At 41.0% G+C, this 14,644-nt stretch overlaps 1 protein-coding gene across 25 annotated transcripts in view; it reads left to right on the top strand.

Moving 5' to 3' along the window:
• The window catches only part of XRRA1 (X-ray radiation resistance associated 1), a 172,317-nt gene that overhangs the window by 50,645 nt on the left and 107,028 nt on the right, over positions 1-14,644 (top strand). For 19 of the 25 annotated variants that reach the window (XM_032489355.1, XM_032489354.1, XM_032489363.1 and 16 more), the window contains 2 exons: positions 7,488-7,528; positions 10,698-10,823. The exons of 1 other annotated variant lie outside the window; for it this stretch is intronic. In XM_032489355.1, the coding sequence (XP_032345246.1) occupies positions 7,488-7,528; positions 10,698-10,823 (167 nt within the window). The remainder of the gene's footprint in view (positions 1-7,487; positions 7,529-10,697; positions 10,824-14,644) is intronic. 5 more of the 25 variants (XM_032489362.1, XM_032489361.1, XM_032489375.1 and 2 more) reach the window with 2 other exon arrangements.

The raw sequence follows: 14,644 nt of genomic DNA, 5'->3' as shown, positions 1-14,644 counted from the left end.
GTGTTTTTCATTTCAGCTATTGTATTCTTCATCTCTAGTTGCTCTTTATATTTTTTAACTCTTTGTTTAAAACTTCTAACTTCTTACTCTATGCATTCATTCTTCTTCCAGGTTCTTTGATGATTTTTAGGATCACTACCCTGAACTGTTTCTCAGGAAGATTGCCTATCTCTACTTCACTTAGTTCTTCTTCTGGGGTTTTATCTTGTTCCTTGATCTGAAATATATTCCTCTGTTACCTTGTTTTTGTCCAAGTTGCTATTTGTATTTTAGTGTATGTGGTAGATTAGTTATGTTTCTTGACCTTGGAGAAGTGGCCCCCTGTAAGAGGCATTCTGTGTGTCCCAGCATGAACTCCCTTATCATCACTCAAGCTACATGCTCTAGGGGTTCCCCCAAAGAAGGCTGTGTGGGTCCTTCTGCTCTGGTGGGATGACTATGTGGGCAGTCTGGTAGGCTTGTTTGGTCCCTAGTCTGGTTGGTTGCCAGGCCCTGCCTCGTGTAGATGCTTCTGGCTACTGTTTAATGGGACCTGGTCACGAGGTGCCTGGTTGCAGAATCCTAGGGGGCCCTGCGGTTAGTACTGACTCACTGGTGGGTAAAATCAGAGTCCCGAAGACTCTGGGGCTGTTGCCCTCTCACTGTCAGGTAAAGCCAGGTCCTGGGGTTAGTACTGGACTATTGGCAGGCAGAGCTTGTCCTGGAGTCTGGCTTTAGGGCCCAGGTGTCCCAAGCTCTTTTGGATCACTGGTGGTGGTGGGGCCAATTCCTAACAACATTGGGTGTGGAGTCGAGGGTGTCTCAAAGGTTGCTTTGGCCTGCTATTGGGCAGGGCCAGGGCCCAGCTTGTCCCAGGATAGGGTCTGGCTTGTGTAGTGGGAATGTAGTTTTCTTACTTCTGGATTCTGCCCCCTGGTGGGTGACAGTGGTCTAGAAGCTTGTGCAGGCTTCTTGGCAAGTGGGGCTGTTGCCAAGCCACTGGTAGGTGGAGCTGGGGCTTGGCCCTCTGGTAGGCAGGACTGTGTCTAGGGGAATGTCTATAGGCAGCTCTGGGCTCAGGAAGTCTTAGGCAGCCTATCTACTGATGGGTGGGGCTATGTTCCCACTCAGTTGTTTGGCCTGAGGCATCTCAGCACTGTCACCTGCAGGTTGTTGGGTAGGGCCAGGTCTTGGAGCAAGTGAGCCACAACAGCAGTGTTCACATGGCTGAATGTTCCCCAATATGTGTGCCACCAGTGTGTGTCTCCAGGATAAGCCCCTGCCTCTCCAGGAGACTCTCCAAGACCAGCAGTTAGGTCTGGTCCAGGCTCCTGTCAAATTGGTGCTTTTGCCTTGGGTCCCAGTGCATGTGAGATTTTGTGTGTGCCCTTTAAGAGTGAAATCCCGTTTCCTCCAGTCTGTGGGGCTTCTGCAATTAAGCCCCACTAGCCCTCAAAACCAAATGCTCTGGGGGCTCATCTTCCCAGTGCCTGGCCCCCAGGCTGAGGAGCTTGACGTGGGGCTCAGAACTCTCACTCCTTTAGGAGAACCTCTGCCACATAATTATTCTCCAGTTTGTGGGTCACCCACTGGGGGGCTATGGGATTTGATTATATCGTGAGTGCACCCATTCTGTCCATCTTGTGATTCCTTCTTTATGTCTTTAGTTATAGAAGATCTTTCTTGGTGGGTTCCAGATTTTTTCACTGATGCAGATAGTTGCAGATAGTTGTGATTTTGGTGTGCTTGTGAGAGGAGGTGAGCTCAGGGTCTCTCTACTCTGCCCTCTTGGCTGCTCCTACCCACCAAGGACTCTTGATGAAGCTGAAGCCCTTTACAGACTGTCCTCAGTGGACTTCCCTTCTTTGCTGAGCTTCAAAGCTTCCAAGATCTTGGCATCTAGGATGTGAAAGGCTGAGGGAGAGAGCATGGGGCAGGAGCAGTGCCAGGGCATGTGCCCACTGGGGTGGCTGCCTGAGTGACCCGGGAACAAAGCTACATTGATTTTTGAATGTTGAACCAGCCTTAGTTACACTCTCAAGATAAACCCCACTTGGTCATGATTTAACTTGCCAATTGATATTTTGTCAAGGATTTTTGCATCTATATTCAGTAGATATGTCGGTGTTATTTTTTGTTTGTTTGTTATAATATTCTTCCCAGGATTTACAGTCAAGGTTATATTTGCCTCAAAATGAGTTTGGATAAATGAATATTCTTTTTCTGTTTCCTGGAAAAGTTTGTATAAGCTTGGTTATTTCTTCCTTAAATTTTGGAAGAATTCACCATTAAGCCATCTGAGCCTGGACTTCCCTTTGTGGAAAGATGTTGAAATTATTAAAATCCAGAGACTTGGAGGAGAATTCTCTTTGAGCTGAAATGTAGAAATGTAGACCTCTGAGGAGGAGGTGCAGCTCAGCTGCTGGTATCTCTGAGCTCAGATGGGCCTCACGGAGCTGAGACCCAGATCTCTGAGAGAAGGAAACTGGCCGGCTGGTGCTGGTATCTTTGAAGCTGGTTTATACAGGTTGGAAAACTGCAAACTGGATTCCACTGCTGTTGGGGAGGGCCTTGCTGAAATTGGGGTTAGATGACATTGCTCCAGTGGCGTTCACAAGAATCACAAGAAATGCAGGGGAAGCAGGCAGGAGGAATCAAGCTCCTTATTCCTCTTGCAGCTCTGCAGTCTCCCTCTAGCCCCACCCACTATGATCAGAATCTAACAGGAAGGAAACCAGGTGGCAAAGCAGAAACATGGTTTTCAGAGGCCCAGCTCCAGCATCCCAAAGCAGAATAGAGAAGTGTGGGTTTGGAAATAAAAAACAGTACCTTAATAATTGGCACAATTACGTTGTTCAGGTTTTTCCCAAGATAATTTTTTGTCTATTTGGTTTGTTAGCTTTGGAACAGCTGTGTTAAAGTCTCCTAACCACTATTTTCGGTTTGTCAGTATCTCCTTACATTTCTGGCTGTTTTTAACTATTAAGTTGGTTTGATTTCATTATGAGGTTTGTGACTGTTATCTTGGTACACTGTGTCTTTTAATCACTGTAAAATACTCCACCTTATCTTAATACTTTTGCCCTTAGCCTGGGCCTCCATTTTGTTTGATATGAATATTTATTTTAGGATGTCTCAAAAACAATATAACCCTCATATTTTCCCTGATATGGGTCTTTTTCTTTTAATAGAATTTAACTCGCTTATATTGTGATTATTGATAATTTTGATCTATTTCTGTCATCAATATTGTTTGTTTTCTATTTACCATGCTTTTTTCCCTCTTTTGTGCCTTTTTTGTGAGCACCGATTGAGTTTTCTTTTTTTTTTTTCTCTTTGTTTGTTTTGGGTTTTTTGTTTTTGTTTTATGCGGGGGAGGTAATTAGGTTTATTATCTATTTATTTAAATGGAGGCATTGGGGATTGAACCCAGGACCTAGTGCATGCTAAGCAAGTGTTCTCCACATGAGCTATACCCTCCCCACCAAGTTTTCTTTTAATTCTGCTTTTTCATCTAGAGATTTAAAGTTGTCCATCTCATTTCTACTTCAATGGTTACCCTAAAACTTTGCTCTAGTTATTTAAACTCACCTTTGTCTATCAATACCTGGAGTCAACCAAATGTAAGTATAATTCTTCAATAAGAAAAAAAATCTTCATATGTGCTTACCTATATTCCACCCTACCTCCATCATGTCCCATAATGTAATAAACCCTAATAATGATTTGAGTGGTTTTAATATTTGAAATTACTCAACAACTCTTTACACTGAGAAACTGAACTCTTATTAGTTTTACTGGCTTCTGGGACCACAGCTGCTCATATCTCAAATCTTACTCTTTCTTAGATTCCTCATTGTGTGTGTGTGTGTGTGTGTAACTTAACGAGCAGAGAGTTGAGTTAATAAAACTCTGGTTATTAGCACAGTGTAATCTTTAGTCTGTACAAAGCTCCTCCTGCCCTCTTATTTTTTCTCCTTCATTCTATTTTTTTAATTGAAGTACAGTCAGCTACAATATGTCAATTTCTGGTGTACAGCACAATGTCCCAGTTACACATATACATACATATATTCATTTTCATATTCTTTTTTTCTTCATTCTTGATCTCCACTCTTGTTTCCCATTTTCATATAAATATCTATGTTTGTGCTGGGTATACTTTCCTGGATATATGGATGTATCTTTGTAAAATGTATTATTTTGTGTATAATGTGTTCTGATTTATATAATGGTAATATGCTGTTGAGCTCATTCTGCTACTTAATTTTTTTCCCTCACGACTGTTTTTAAGATTTTTCCTTGTTACTGTATGCTCGTCCAGTTCTTTCCTTTTAACAAATGCGTAATATTCCACACTGTGCTGTAACCACATCTTATTCATCTATTCCCTTCCTGATAGACACCTAGGTTGCCTACCTTGTGTATGTCTCTTGCATACACCCCTGTGCCAGAGTTTTTCTGGAATATTTATTCTAGGAGCAGGATTGTTGGATGACAGAGTATACACATACATGGTTTATATAAATGCCACCTGATTTGATTGTTCTTCAAAATGGTGGCTCTAATGTATACTCACACCAGAGTGGACCAGGGTTCCTGTTTCCCTACAACCTTGCCTGCACTTGATATTCCCCAGCTTTTTAATTGTTCTGAGTTTTGTTATTCTGGTAGGTGTAAACTGATATTTCATTGTTTCAATTTGCATTTTTCTAATTATTGGTGATGTTAACTATTTCTTCATTTACTTAGCTATTTGGTTTTCAACTTTTATGAATTGCTATTTTATATCCCTTGACAGTTTTAAATTCTTTTATCCTGTCATCACCCATCTGTTAATTTCATCTGTAATGGTAGAGATGACATTTTGAAGAGAAATTCTTAATTTTGATTTAGCGAAATGTTTGTTACAACTTCCATAACAATACCACAGACTGGCTTAAACAGCGGATATTTATTTTCTCACAGTTCTGGAGTTTACGAGTTCAAGATCAAGATGTTGACAGGTTTAGTTTCTTTTGAAGCCTCTCTCTTTGGCTTACAGATGGCTGCCTTCTTGTGTATCCTCTCTTGGTCATCCCTCTGTGTTGTCTGTGTCCTAATATCCTATTCTTACAAGGAGACCATTCATATTGAGTTAGGGTCTATCCTAATGGCCATATTTACCTTAATTACCTATTTAAAGGTCCTGCTTCCAAATACAGTCACATTCTCAGGTACTGGGTGGGTTAGGACTTCAACATACAAATTGGTGAGAGCGACACAATTCAGTCCCTAACACCAGATCTATCCAATTTTACCTTATGGTTAGGCCTTTGATTTCTTTTTTTTTATTGAAATATAGTTAATTTACAATGTTGTGTTAGTTTTTGGTGTACAGCAATTATTACAAGATGCTGAATATATAGTTGTGCTATACAATAGGACCTTGTCTACCTGTTTTATATATAGTAGTTTGTATCTGCTAATCTCAAACCCCTAATTTATCCCTCCCCCTTCTTTCCCCTTTGGTAACTGTAAATTTGTTTTCTATGTCTGTGAGTCTGTTTTGTAGGTAAGTTCATTTGTATCATAGTTTAGATTCCACATATAAGTGATATCATATGATATTTGTCTGACTTATTCACTTAGTGTGATCATCTGTAGGTCCAACCATGTTGTTGCGAATTATGCCTTTGGATTCTTATTTAAGAAACATCTCCCTTCTCGTAGTGACAAAGATAGCTTCCTATTCGGTATTGCTTTTCATTTTGCTGTTTGAATAATACTTTCAAAGAGGGTTTACATGTAGTAGATTTTCTCAGTCCATAAAATATCCAAAGTTACCTTTATTTTGTTACCATATTTGAATGTTAGTTTGTTGAATAGAGAACTCTAGCCTTAAAATAATTTTCCCTTAAAACTTGGAAGATATTACTCCATTGCCCTCCAGATCCATTGTTGCCAGTGAGAAGTCTCATCCCAGTCTGATTCTCATCCCTTTGTAGGAAACTAATTTTTGCTTCCTGGAATCTCTTAATATTTCCCTTTTATCCTTTGGAAATAGTTACTAAGATGCATCTAGGTGTGCAATTCTTTTTTGTTTATCTTTTGGGGCACTTTAATGGTTATTTTAGTCAAGGCCATGTGGCTTTCTTCATCTTGGAAATTTTTTATTTATTTTCTCCTTTACATTCTCCATTTTATGAATTAGCTCTTCAGATGGTTCTGTTCTTCTATTCAGCACATTAAGTCTTTTATTTGGTTATCATACTTTAAAATTACAAAATTATTAAGTTTTCTTTTGTAATAACCTATTTTTGTTTTAAGAATGAAATAGCCTTTTGAATTCCTTGGAGGACACTAATTATTCTATGTTAAAGTTTTTATTCTTTTGTTTAAACTCTGTTGTTTTTTTCAGATGATAGTTCTGTAATGTTTCAAAACTTTCTTTCCTAATGTTAATTTTCCTCAAATATTAGGAGATGCTTGATTGTCCTTCTTTCTCTTGAACAGGCCCCAATTTGAACCTTGGAGTGCAGGTTCTAGTTTTTGGAGTTGCTTCCTGTAAATGTGGGTGGGGCCCAGGACATGAGTTCAGAGTGTACCTCAGCTTATCTTTCTAGATGTGGGGCCTCTCTGTCTCCCCAGAGGGCCACTGCTTAGCACCCACAGTTGTGACCATGGCCCATCCTCCAGCTAACTCCTGCTTTCTTCCTTGCACAAACCTTCCCCCAATTCCTTCCAGACCCTCTTCTTAGGAAAAGTTATTTATGCCACGTGATGTTCCACCCCTACTATTGATGATTTCATTGTCATGTAGCCTTTCTCAGTATAATATTATTAATATGTGGAAGGGATCCTGTTAGTCAGGGCAAAGGTGAGTGGTCCCTGCACAGGATCCAGTCCCAGCAGGTGTTTTGTTTTACTAGGTTGAACTTAGCTGTTAATTGACTCATCTTAGTCTGATGGTCCCAAGAATGAAGTCACTCTGCAGCTTCCCCATTACTACTTCTCTCTCCTGAATTCACTGTCTTAACACCCTCTGTTTCTGTGATACAGCAAATAATATTTTCAAATCCTCTGACAGAATATCTTTTGTATACATTTCTTTCTTCTAAGACAGTAGGTTTGCTTTCTAACCAGTGCTAACTACCCAATAGTTCTGAGTTTAGAAAGAGCTTGCATGTTGTAAAGTCAGAAAGACGTCATTGTGGCTGAAATATAGTAAGTGAGGGGCAGGGTAGCATGAGATAAGATTGGAGAAGTAGGCAGGGGCCAGATCAGGAAGGGCCTTAGAGGCCTGGCCAAGGAGCTTGAATTTGATTCTTAGTGCAAAGGGCTTACTACCTGACGTATGTCATAGCTGGTACCTCTTCCCAATTAGCACTGGAGCTGAGGACCATTGAGGACCCTAATAGAAGACACTGTGCTGCATATATATAGTGGATGGCTGAACCAGACCCTGGCCTCTCTGGGAGTCAGTCAGCGCTGTCACCAACCTTCGTTCTGTTTCTCTTCTATTTCAGAGGTCGTGTTCTCATCTTATCCTGGATTTTCAACCTCAGAGGTAGGAACTGCCTATTTTATATTTGTGTCCTTGAGTTAAAGCATTAATTTTAATATACAAAAATAAGTTAATGGAGCCATGAGAGGCACTTATATATATCACACTGAGGAAGTGCATTCACCGAACACGTTTTTACAGGGCACCTACCATGTGCCAGGTATTGCGCTGGTCTATGGGGCTACAGGAATGGACTCAGCAGACAGGTCCTGACCTCACACTGCCCACGAGCTAGCTTCCATTGTTCTCAGAATGCTGTTCAATGGAAATGATTGTTGCCTCAAGTGATCAAGCTGGCATTGAAATGAGGCTGCCACCAAGATGAAGCTCAGCAGCTCCTTAACAAGAACCTTCCCCACATAACTAGAGTGATCCTGGCCAAATACACCACCATCCAGGGTCTAATCCTTGGTGCCACAGACTTAGATACTTGATTTTTGTCAGCACAGAAAATTGGCTCTTCTCTCAGGGTAGATGCTCACTAAACAAGCTCAACAAAGACTGGTGTACTAACTAAATGTTGATTTATTCATTTGTTAGTAAGAAGTACCATTGTACAGTTAGTCAACCTGCATCCTTGAGAAGCAGCTCAGTTCATCTTCTCCCGCATATGTAACTGGGTGAGAACTTATATCAATTGTTACATTATTGCCACTTAAAGCCAACCCAACAATGCTGACTTTAAACAATAGCAGTTTATTACTTCTCACAGTTATTTAGGTTGGTTAGATAATTCTGCTGGTGTTTAGCCAGGGCACATTTATGCAACTGGCTGGTTATCTGGGGGCTGGGCTCGTGGATAGCTGGCATGGCTTGGCATCTTTATGCTGTCTTTTCATCATGAACTTCTTTGCAGCATGATGGCATTAGAATTCCAAGAGAGCAGTGCTCTGAAATTCAAACAGTGGTACTTTCTGTTGGTCAAAGTATTGGTCAAAGCAAGTCATAAGGCCAGTATAACACTGCAGTACATATATGATGCTAGCCACCTAGAATTAGCAGGGATCCCGCAGGTTAAGGGCACAGTCCCCAACAAGACTGCCCCCAATTTAGACACTAGCTGCAGTTTGGGTGTCCCCAGGCTATTCATATTTGTGACCTACTAGCAATATATTTTAGAGCTCCCATGACCCCCTTAGGTTCAAAAATTTGTTGGAATGACTCATACAACTCAGGAAAGCACTATAGTTTTGGTTACAGTTTTACTATAAAGGGTACAAATCAGGACCAGACGAATGAAAAGACACATAACGAGGTCCAGGAGGGCTCCAGTGTGTGTTACCCTCCCGGCACATCTGTTGTCTTCACCAACCAGGAAGCTCACCTCTGTGTCAGAGCTTTTATTGGAGTTTCATTACATAGGCATGATCAGCTGAACCATTAGCTACAGGAAATGATTGAACTCAATCTCTAACCCCTGCCCCACTCCCCAGAGGTGAGACTGGCTCAAAGTCCCAATCCTCTAATCACATGGTTGTCTTTCTGGTATGGCCAGCTCCCATCCGTCCTAAGTCATCTCACTGACATGAACTCAGGAATGATCCAAGGGGTCATGAATAACAGACATTCCTATCACTCATAAGATTCCAAGGGTTTTAGAAGCTCATTGTCAAGAATTCAGGACAAAGACCAGACAAAATTTTTATTATACAGCAGCCAGTCTGGTCTTAAGGAGGTAGAGATACAGACTCTACGTCTGAATAGGAGGAGCAGTAGGGTCACACTGCAAAAGGGCATACATAAGGGATAGAGGGGCTTGTGGACACAGAAGCCAGAGATAATTGGTAGATTGGTCAGTGCTCAGACTCCAACTGTCTGGCATCCAAGAATATAGAGACTGAGTTGAATGGTTGAAACTTTAAGTGGCCTCTCTCTGTCTAGGTCAGATGCATTCCCCCCTTTGAGACAGGGCCCTCTCTGTCCACAGCAGAGCCAGCGTCATGCCCTCAGGTCAGGACATCCCTGCCCCTTGACAGGGCTAGATACCACCCAAGCCTGTCTGGCTTTTTTACATTTCTGTGCTCCAGTCGGACTTGCCTCCTTTGATTCACACAGCGTTACTCCAGGTAGGGAATTGCACAGTTGAGGAGAATGCCTTACCAGATTGCCACAAATTCCACTCTGGCCTCTTGGAGATTGCATTTGGATCTCCTTTAGAGGAGAGTTTCCAAGTTCATATAAGTTCCCAGGCACCATCACTGGTTTTTGTTTTACTCTCACCCATGACTCACCTGTCTCACTTGTGGCTGTACAAGTTGGACTCCAAGAGGACACAAAATATTTGGCCAAAAGTAGATGTTCCACAAATGGTCATTGAATGAACAAGTGAAATTTAAGTGATTTGCTCAAGATTACACAGCAATTAATGGAACTTAGAACAGAAACTAGTTTACCTGAACCCAGTCCAGATAACCCATTAGCCAAGCATCTTCCCGGTAATTTCCTTTGGTTGCATCTAACTCAGCTGATTCAAAGGAATCAGTGAGTGAACTGAGTTAGGCATGGTTAATCCAGCAATTACCACTTTCTCCTTGATCAAACATGTTGACCCAGAGGCAGGCTGGGTTGTGATGAGAGACCATGACCCTGCAAGTGACCCAGATAAACTGGCCACATCCAGGCCCCAAGGCCTGGATGAAGTCATCCAGGATTTAGCTGTTGTTTCTTCCTGAAATGAAAAGCCTGCACTGTAGGATGTGGACTAGCCCAACAAATCAGGTGCTCAAGGCTCAGGTCACTCTTGCTCTCTGTCTCCTCATAAGGAAAAGTCTCCTTAACAATGCAAGCACCTACCCTTTTGCCTTCTGGAGAAATTTTAGCCCAACTGTGTAGAAGGCCCAGTTTAGGATAAGCCACTGTAGGGCAGAAAGTGGGAACTGAGAGCAAAGAATCTCTGATGTTTGCCTCGCTGCTGTATTATCCTTTGGCTCCAGAGAACTTGAAACTGGAATTTTGGGTGCCAGAAAACTAGCTCATCATGTGACATCAGAGAACTTGGAGCCAGAACTCTGGGCCCTTGGTGGTGTCTCCTCTTATGACCCTAGATGTCTCTTTTGGCCAAGCCTCTCTGGAATGGTCAGTCATTCTTTCCACCACACTCCTTAGGATGGGTCTGTTGGTCCCCTTCTTTATCATAAGGGCACTTTGACTCTGACTTTCTTTTCTTTCTAAGACAAGCAAGGTATGTGCACTTCCTCCCATATTCGAGATTCTTCCTGTGAAGTCACTGAAGGCAAGGAACCAGACGCTGGCCCCGCCCTTCCCAGAGCTGAGGTACCTTAACCTGGCCTACAACAAGGTGACTCTCTGCTTCTCTACCTCTTTCCTCCAGCACAGTTGGGAGGGTTGGATGTGAGCCTCTCTGCCTGAAAGCCAGCGCTCTGATTCCCTGCATCAGCAGTAATGTAGGCTCGGGAATTCTCAGCGTGGGGGAAGTGCAGGGAGTGCAGGCCAGGCAGGAGTCCATTCAGTCACAGATATTGATTTAACATTTCCCATATGCCAGCTCTGTGCTAGGCGCTGGGGATACAGTGTACAAAGAAAGATTGGCCCTCTGCCCTTGTAAAGCTTGTCACCTACAGGGACACTGATACTGGACAAATGATCACAATATAAGTGTGCTTAGTGGTATGAAGACATTCGTAGTGCTATGAAGTATGTCATGGGATCTTAACCTAATGCTCGGGATCAGGGAAGATCTCTCAAGGGTGGTGGTTAAGCTGAGATCGGAATCATTGAGTTCAGTGAGGTGAGGAGTGAGGGTAGAGTGAAGTGAGAAAAGTTCTAGCCTCAGGGAGCAGCAGATGTAAAGTCCATGGGGCAGATTTAACATGTGTTTCCTTAACATGTTTCATGTTAACATATTTTTCTAAAAGCCACGTCCTATAAAACTTCCTATAAACCCCACTGATTGAGCCCTACTCAGGTGTGAAATGCAGGCAGCTTTGAAGGAACTCTGCTTACATTCCTTCTCAGGCAAAAGGTTGGCATAGCGAAACTCCCCAGGTGCTTTCTTCTAAGTTGTAATTTTAGCTGTAACATTTAGTTCTTTGATCCATTTTCAGTTAACCTTTATATGTGTTGTGAAATAGGGGTCCATTTTCATTCTTTTGTATGTGAATATGCAGTTTTCTCAACACCATTTATTGAAAAGAGTGTTCTTTCCCCATTGAATGGTCTTCTCACCCTTGTTGAAAATCAGTGGCCCATGGATGTATTATGGATCCTCCTTTCATTCTTGAACCTGGTAATTTGTGTCTTTAATTTTATTGATTCAAAATAGAAGTTATCCCCTTTATTGATTTAAAAAAAAATAAACCAGCTGCTGGTTTCTCTGGATTTTTCTACTGTCTGTTTTCCATTTCATTGATTTCTGTTTGTAACTTTTATTTCTGTCCTACTCACAATGAGTTTAATTGCTCTTCTTTTTCTGGTTTCTTAAGTAGTCTACTTTTTAGTCATTGATTTAGACCTTTCTTCTTAATATAAGCATGTAAAACTTTTTTTCTTTAAGCACTAGTGGAGCTGCGTCCTACAAATTGTGATTTGTGTTTTGTTTTCCATTCAGCTAAAATATTTTTACCTAATAACCTCCCCCCCCAAAAAAAATTTTAAAAATATTTTAAAATTTTTTGTAATTTCTTTCTTGACCCATGGGTTGTTTAGAAGTGGGTTGTTTAATTTCCATATATATGGGGATCTTCTCAATAACTTACATTTGTTGATTTCTAATTTAATTCTCTTGTGGTCAGAAAGCATAATCTGTAAGATTTCATTCTTCTGAAATTTATTTAAACTTATTTTATGGTCCACCCTATATTCTATCCTGGTGTACGTTCTGTGTACACTTAGGAAAAAAAGTGTATTCTGCAGTTTGAGGACAGTGTTCTATAAATATCAGTTGTTAAGGTAGTTGATGGTATCACTCAGATCTTTCCTGTACTATTGTCCTGTTTATTTGTTCTGTCAGTTTTTAAAAGTCGTGTGCCAAAATCTTCAGTCATGATTGTGGATTTGTTTATTTCCCCCTTTAGTTCTGTCAGTTTTTGCTGCATGTATTTTGAAGCTTAGGTACATATTCATTTAGAATTTTTATGTCTACTTGATGTGTTGATGCTTTATTGTTATGACTTATTTTCCTTTGCCTCTAATAATACTCCTTGTCTTAATGTCTGTTTTTTCTGATTTTAGTATAGATATATAGCTTTCTTATGCTTGCTGTTTGCATGCTATATCTTTCTTTCCTTTTATTTCCAACATGTTTATAGCTTTGTATTTAAAGTCCATCTCACTGAGACAGCATGTAGTGGATTCTCACTGGGATGCCAGAGCATTTTTCTATGTTTCTGCTCTGTCCTCATCTTGCAGCCTTTTCTGTGTTCCTACACCTCAGAGGAATTTATCTCCACACTCTTATTCCTCCCCCAGCAGTAGACTGCTTTTGCTTGTTACTTAGTGCTTGCCAGCCTGATGGTAGGGGGCCAATGGGAGGGCCCAGCCTCAGTCTTAGGTAGGCCCTGTGTTCCTTTGTCTGCAGGATGGGCCTTTCTTAGTGGTTCTGTCCCTCTCCCAGCAGTAGGTAACCTCTATGTAATGGGCCAGGCTGTATTCCACCCCCCTACCCCAAGAGTATCAGGTTTTAATTCCCCCAGAATGCAGAGCCTTGGGCCCTCACAGGTTTTACTGATCTTCCTCAGCAACTTAGGCTTTTGTTCACTAGGCAGAAGGGTTGGCAAGGCTTCCTGTCTTTCCTACAGTGGCAGCTGCTCTTCTCCTCCAGGCCTGCACCCCAAGGAAGACTTTCTCCAGTCTCTCTTCCTGCGTTCAGCCCTTCATCCACAAGTGGGTGTGAATTCCCCTTGTGTCTGCAGCTCTCACTTCTGTTCTCTTACTCTAGCCCACACTTGGCCTTTAGCAATTCACTAAAAATTTTAGCTGATTTCTTTTGAAATGCTTGTATGGCATTCACCATCTCTTCCTCCCACACTCTGCTGTAGGTGAGCCAGTGTCCGTGTCCTGTTCCCCCTTGGATATGCCTCCTCTTCTTAGATTTCAGGCCACTTGATTGCCCTGAGACCTTAGCTCTCCACTGGACTCAAGAAAACCTGCGATGCTGTAGGTTATTTAGTTTTTATCTTGTTAGGAGGAGAGCTGCAATCTTTCCATTTTTCTACATTCTCACTTGAGGTTTTAAATATTTATCTTTACGAGAGTTACCACCTAACATATATCTTTCTGTCTATTATCAGTTGTCTACCTCCAGAATGTAGGTTCTTTTAAGAACTAGGGCTTTGTTTTGCTTACAGCTATATCTTCATCATCTCAAACTGATAACACAATAGGTGCTTAGTAAGTTTGTTAGATGAATGAGTGATGTTTGGATTGTGTCAAGGAGTACTCATGCTGCCTGTGTTGAAATTAATATTCAATTTATCAAAGTTTCAAACTTTAAAACCAATTATGCCTTCAAACAGAACTATTCATCTAGAATATTCACTCAGAAATCTGGTAATTTTGTTTGACACAACATTGTAAAATGATTATAAATCAATAAAAAATGTTAAAAAAAGATTTTTAAAAAATCTAGTAATTTTGTGCCAAAAAATAATCACTTTCACTGTACCTTTAATATTTACTTAGTTCATAAATTTGACAAATTAAGCTATATTCATCTTAACCCAGTGAAAAATTAGGCAGAAATTTCAAGGTGTCATTGGAAACTGAATTTATTTCCAGGGGCATTAAACCAACCTTGTAAGGAACAAGCTGGCCTGATGGCCAAATTCTGCTTACAGTATCAGACAGAATCCTAAGCCTGTATCTTTCAGCTGGTACTTAATTTCACAGAAATATGATATACACACCCTAGGTATCTTTCAACTTTCTACCAGTTTCTTTCTTCTCCCTCCCCTCCCCTCTCCTCTCCTTTCCTTTTCCCTTCCTTCCTTCCTGAAGCATAGTTGATTTACAATGTTTCATAAGTACGGCAAGGTAATTCAGTTTTATACGTATATATATTCTTTTTCAGATTCCTCTCTATTATAGATTATTGCAAGGTATTGAATATAGTTCTCTGTGCCATATAGTAGGTCCTGTTGTTTTTCTATTTTATATGTAGTA

This window comes from Camelus ferus, chromosome 10 (assembly GCF_009834535.1).
Source record: "Camelus ferus isolate YT-003-E chromosome 10, BCGSAC_Cfer_1.0, whole genome shotgun sequence".
In the NCBI taxonomy this organism is placed as follows: Eukaryota; Metazoa; Chordata; class Mammalia; order Artiodactyla; family Camelidae; genus Camelus; species Camelus ferus.
The sequence above is the reverse complement of the archived record's forward strand: the minus strand, read 5'-3'. Positions and strand labels throughout refer to the sequence as shown.